We start from the raw sequence: 6,160 nt of genomic DNA, 5'->3' as shown, positions 1-6,160 counted from the left end.
GCGCAGGCTGCACAAAAAGCCAGTTACTACTTGTATTAACTTATTATTTTTTTTAATCAGGCATAAAACACCTTGGTATATGACATTTATATTATATTTATATATATATATAAGCAGTGTAAAAATTAGTTTAAAAGATTATTTTATATAAGGTATTTGACCAAATATTATTGTCTTTTAACAAAATTAATTTAAATAAAATATACTTACAAATTGAATGCTTTTCTATCTAAATGTTTTACAGTTGTAATAATAATAACTTTATTAACATTTATTAAAAGTTCAAAACCAACAAATAACCGGTTAATTATAATTTAATTATAATAATATTAATTCAAAATAAACAATGATTTTTGATTAATAAGAAATGTGTTATGCAGTTTTAATTTGGATCAATTGGTAAACAACGATAATCTTACGGCGAAAATGTCAAATAGAAATATAACTTTAAAAGTCTATGATGGTAATTATTTAGTGTAAGAAACTAAGAACTAGGTACCACTTTTGCCAATATTTTGCTCTTTAATAACTATTTGCATTATTATATTCATTGTTTCATCAGATAAATTCATATTTACTTTATTCATCAGACGCAGCATCTAAAATAATTCATAATATATTATACATTTAATAATACTAATCTAGTAATCAATAGTTACAAACAAGACCGGAATTTGTTGATTGTGTCCCGGACACACGTAAACGATTTTTTACCTATTTTTGCTGTACTCCGATTGCGTCCTATTGTATAGTAGGTAAGCATTAATGTGACACATTAAATATTAAATCTAATAAATTTATTGCGTATGGTATTTTTTAACATAAATTTGTTTTTACTTGATGAGATTACGAACATTTTATTTTAAGGCTGGTATTCTGATATTCTAATCAATTTACGATTACGTAGCGATTTAGTATAGGTACACCAGTCACCAAGTGCTTAGAGTCTAAAGATACTTTAAACTTTATAGTTTGTATTGGAAATTCTAAATGAATGAGTTGGACTAAAATAAGCAATGGTATGCAACGTACCTACTACACTTGTGAAAGCTTTTATTCAAAATTTAACTCTTTTTTCTACATACCTATTATATCCTAGCATCAATAAGTATATCAATCCTAGAACTTTGAATGTAAGTATCCAATACTTCAACAGTTATTACTAAAATCATATTAAAATAGTAGTTTGATTGTATGCTTATATATTATACAATAGGACACAATCGGAACATAAAAAGTTGAAAAAAATAATTTTACTTATCCATGTTGTGGACGCAATCGAATATTCGGATGACGCCCAACAAGATAATTATTTTTATGATGCTTACTTTCAACAAAATATCTAATCTTATTGAACCATCTTTATCATTGTCTATTTTAGACAATATTTTAACTATTTTTTGTATTTTGCATTCATCTGGTACATTTTGTAATTTTCGTACTACTGCGATTAGTTCATCAATCTTGATTAATTTACTAAAATAAAGATAAACATAATTCAATTGTGAAAATAACTAATAATATGATAAAAATGAAATATTTAAGTATTTACCCATCGGTAGTAATATTTGCACTGACTAATTCTTTTTTCTCTAATTCATTGACGACCTGATCTATGTCATTTATTATTTTAATGAGTGCATTATATAATTGTTTAGCTGGCTCCGATTCTCTAACTTGTTCCTCTTCCACAGATCCCATTATTTCTTGAAGATCATGTCTATCCTAAAGCCAATAGCAAAATGTAACGCAGTTAATTTAAGATAATAATATACTTCACTACCTATTGGGTATCTACTACTTACATTTTGGTAACATTTAAGTTCATTCTTCAATTCACAGATTTCTGATATTTCAAGAAGAAGTTTAGATTGGTTTGAGCACATATTTTCTATAGCACATTCCAATGTTTTTAAATCAGTTGATGATAATTCCTATACATAATCATTTCGGTGAATTAAAAACGAACAATCCAATATAACCATGTATAATCCACATAACAATATATCTAGATTTACTCCTTCAATTCCAGTTGCATCTTTTAAAACATCAACTTTATTGCATGTATGATTTGAAGTTTTTTTAAGGGTATCATCTAGTTGTAGTAATATATTTTTTCCCATACATTCTTCAATTTCTCCTTTTGCCTTATGTTCCTCTTCTTCAATTTCTTCTTTTGCCTTACGTTCCTCTTTTTCGGTTGCTTCCAATTTTACCTTATTATTTATAGCACCATCGCGTTCACACAAGTCAGCTTCAGTTGATGCACCAACACCATAAGGCAGAGAACATATCGTATTTTTCAGTAAATCATTAGTTGGAATATTAGATGTAAGACTAAACGCTCTAGAGAGGAGAAGTAATAATGGTGGAACTCTTTCATTGAGTGATAGGTCTAGCCACTGGGTTAACTGTTGTTTCAAGCGGTTTTCAGTGAGACCATAAGCACCCATACCACGAGACTTACAGGCTTCTTGAAGCTCACTCAACGTCAGAGAATCAACGCCTTCTTTTTGAATCATCTAAATATTTAAAATAATATTGTCATCAAATGATTAAAATTGAAATAATATGTTGTTTACCTTATCGTCAACTAATAAAGATCGAAGTTTAAGAGTCAAAAGATATTTCAAAACGCTTGAAGTCCCAAACGATTGTAGTTCAAGGACTCGACAAAGGGCAACTAACTGTGGTCGAGGTAGTGAGTCAAGAGTGATTTCATCTTTGAATAGCTTTGAAAACTTAAGCATTTCGTGAGCTGGTATAACAATACCTTCTTTTCTTACCTAATATGTAGTTGAAGTTGAAAAAATGTATATAAGTTAAAAATATACAAAATCACTTATACTTTTGAGAAAAAGTCCGCAAATTCTTGAGCTAATTCACTCGTGTGTTCTTTACCACACACAGACATGTTGTCTAAAGTCTTTTGAAGAAATTTGGCCATTTCAAGTTTCACTTTGAGAGACTGTATGAGTTTTATTTCCTAAAATAATTCGTTAAAATTTAGATTACGGGTTTTTTTTTATAAATAATTAGTTTACCTTTTGATCCTTTGTTTGAAATGTAGTTGGTAGCATGCCCGGGAAAAACTTTATAAAAAAAGGCAAAGTCAACTCCATGAATGGAACGAGAATGAACACAGAAAAAGGTATTAGTCGCAAAAGATCAGCTATAGTTTGAACGAACTGAAATAATGTATATAAATTAATTCATAAAGTTCGATAAAAAAATTGTTCATCTTTATTTTTATTGATATGCCTACTTACTAATTACAAAATTATTTACTAACAATAAGTATTCATCAAATATTATTTACTATGTATCTTTATCTAATTCTTACAAACTAAGTTAATACATAACTCACAAAATAAAATTATATTTTAAAAATTTCATCCAAAAGTTAAATTTGTTTTAACTATAATTCATAAAGTGAATTGCATTTGTATAAATGTACCCTTAAAAAAATGACTTAAACAAGTCAGTTAATAATTATTCACGAACAGTAAGGTTACAGTAAATATGAATAATAATATTAATTGACTCGGTTAAAAATAAGTCAATCTTTTAATTACCATATTAGTTATACATAGTGATTGTGCAAATTTCAATTATTTAAATAATAAGTATTAATAACTAACAAAATATTGTTAGAAATGCATCATATACTACCCTTTTTATTGCATAAAAGAATAATAATTTGTTTATTTGTATGGAATTACTTGAATTACTTTCAATCAATTTAATTAATTGTTTTTAACTATAATTATAAATATGTACCTATGGCAAACATAATTTTTAATACTATTTATAACATTTAGGTACTTTAAAAGCTATGTTATTAGTGTATTCTTTAACTAGTTCTTGTGTTTATTAAAAAATAAACCAACTAGATAGTTTTTGAACTAGTTAATACCGACTTTGCTTATCTGATAACTTATAACAGATAAGTATAGTATATATTGACAATAAAAAAAAAAACCATAGTAATTACTATCATATTATTTTTAATTTTCAATAAATTTTAAATACCAACTATCATATATAGGCTATAATTTAATTATCAATTGTATATTTATGTAGTTACTTAATTTGTAACAAGCTTACTAATTTATGTTCTCTTCTTGTTAATTCAATACCTCTCAATTTTTTAATAGCCAAATAAAAAGAGATTTTAGTGTTGAGTCCCAGAAGTTTAAAACCATAATAAAAATGATAAAGTTCATCAATAATTCTTTGTTTCAGCGATTTTTTAAGTTTTTTTATATTAGCTTCTTTGTTTTTACATTTTATTTTGTCAGCATTTACAGCTTCTTTAATTTTGGAACATTGATTTTTCGATAATAGTGACGATGTATATGATATTTGACGAATTTTAGAATTCAGATGATTTGTTCTATAGGATATTGGGAGGAATTGATTTGAGGAAATATTTGAGTAAAAGTAATTACTAGAAAACGTAGACAAATGTGAACTCAAACAAATAGTTTTAGTTTTATTAATGTTATACGCATACAAATCTGAAAAAAAAACAATAAAATAATATTGAGAATGTAACTATTAATGTATAATTATACAATAAATAGACGTAGGTAGGTCGGCATAGGTTGGTGCTGTAATAATTACAGAGTTAGTAGTACTGTTGTCATTATTACATACTGATAAATGTTAGATCAGATTATTGGTAAGTACTTATTATTGATGTATATAATAATTTTAGTAATGAAAATATTTGATTAATATAATTTATCTTGAAAAACCAAATTACCTATCTGACCGTCTAGTCCGTTTCCTTCAATATTTTTAACATTATATGACATTAATGGTATCTTTTTTTTTAGGAAAAAAATATTTGACTAAGTAGATTTGTTTCTATATTAATAATAATCAATAATAATTTATAACTTTAATTCAAACACTTACTTCTGTTGAGTCTTGCTACCAATTTGACAACTCTTGTTAAATTCATTTTGGAAATAAGGTTTTCCTGTAAGTTGCTTTAAGCGGTTAACAGAGACATTTTATTTTTTGATCCAAAAAAGATAGAATGTAACTAATACACAATATAATCTTCTAAAATTACTTCTAGCAATGATACAAAACTATCAACAACAAATTAAAAGTACTTTTAATAAATTTCTGATTTATTACTCTCCTCCTGACAACAATATTGTTTGTTTCTACACAGACTGATTAATTACTGATTACTAGACTGCCAAACAATAGTGATTGGCTAGATTAAACAATAATTGCAACAGGTTTATTATTTTAATATTTTAATTTTTAATTTGTTTTACTTTTTTATTTTTAATAATCTTACAACTTTTGTTTTGGATGATCTGGTGTAATAATCCTCCACCTAGGACACCCTTACAATGGTAGTAATCATCATTAGCGTTTGCGCCTTTCATCATCGGAACACAGTCAGGTGGCTACGGTGGCACTGTCACCGTTGTCGACGACCCACCGCCCGCCGACAGATCGGAAAAACCACCTCACCAGTGGCCTCTCGCGCTCCACGGACTATTTGACCGACTTTACAGGTCCCGCGAAATCTGCCACAGTATTCTAATTCCAGGGAATCTAGCATTAGCGACACTAGGTCACCGATATTGAATGTCTCAATCCTCTGGACATCTGTTAATCTGTATGACTCCGATTTTTATTGATAATCTGCAATTAGCGTCGTTGTGGGCTATTTTATTTTTTCAGTTTTTGTACAGTTGAACATCTTAAAATTTTTGTGACTTTATATTTTATCAAGTCGAGGCATCAGAATTCAAACAGCAAGATCAATAAGAAAAATCAAGTGTTAGTAATATAAGTAATATAATAAAAATATTTGTACTTTATTTTTAGGTCTTCATCAAGCCAATACTCCCTTTACCTAGCAGTGCGTTTGAAGAAGAGTGTTCAGTGTTGGTGGTGCGACCATTACAATAAAATAACAAACATGACATACCAACGAATTATGTTTATGAAATGCAATGAAACAACTTTTAAATGAAATTAATTTAAAAAGAACTAAAAATAATTTTTTGTACCTATTTGAAGATTTTTTAAAATACTTTATAAGTTTATTACTAATAGTATTTGGATGATATTTTAAGCACTTAATTTGAAAAGTATTTGAGTAAATACTTAAATACTTTTTACAACA

At 27.3% G+C, this 6,160-nt stretch overlaps 1 protein-coding gene across 1 annotated transcript; it reads right to left on the bottom strand.

Moving 5' to 3' along the window:
* Positions 1 to 387: 387 nt before the first annotated feature.
* LOC107167091 (mitochondrial proton/calcium exchanger protein-like) lies at positions 388 to 4,969 on the bottom strand. The gene is made up of 10 exons (XM_015515988.2): positions 4,924 to 4,969; positions 4,108 to 4,520; positions 3,045 to 3,188; positions 2,849 to 2,986; positions 2,583 to 2,786; positions 2,019 to 2,522; positions 1,806 to 1,934; positions 1,553 to 1,725; positions 1,329 to 1,476; positions 388 to 599 (listed from the first exon to the last, which is right to left on the bottom strand). Exons 1-10 carry the CDS (start codon positions 4,967 to 4,969, stop codon positions 492 to 494), a joined length of 2,007 nt encoding a protein of 668 aa, XP_015371474.1. The 3' UTR covers positions 388 to 491.
* Positions 4,970 to 6,160: the final 1,191 nt, after the last annotated feature.

The sequence above is a fragment of the Diuraphis noxia genome, unplaced genomic scaffold (assembly GCF_037042655.1).
Source record: "Diuraphis noxia isolate RWA-SAM2 unplaced genomic scaffold, SU_Dnox_SAM2 contig0001, whole genome shotgun sequence".
NCBI classification, from domain to species: Eukaryota; Metazoa; Arthropoda; class Insecta; order Hemiptera; family Aphididae; genus Diuraphis; species Diuraphis noxia.
The sequence above is the reverse complement of the archived record's forward strand: the minus strand, read 5'-3'. Positions and strand labels throughout refer to the sequence as shown.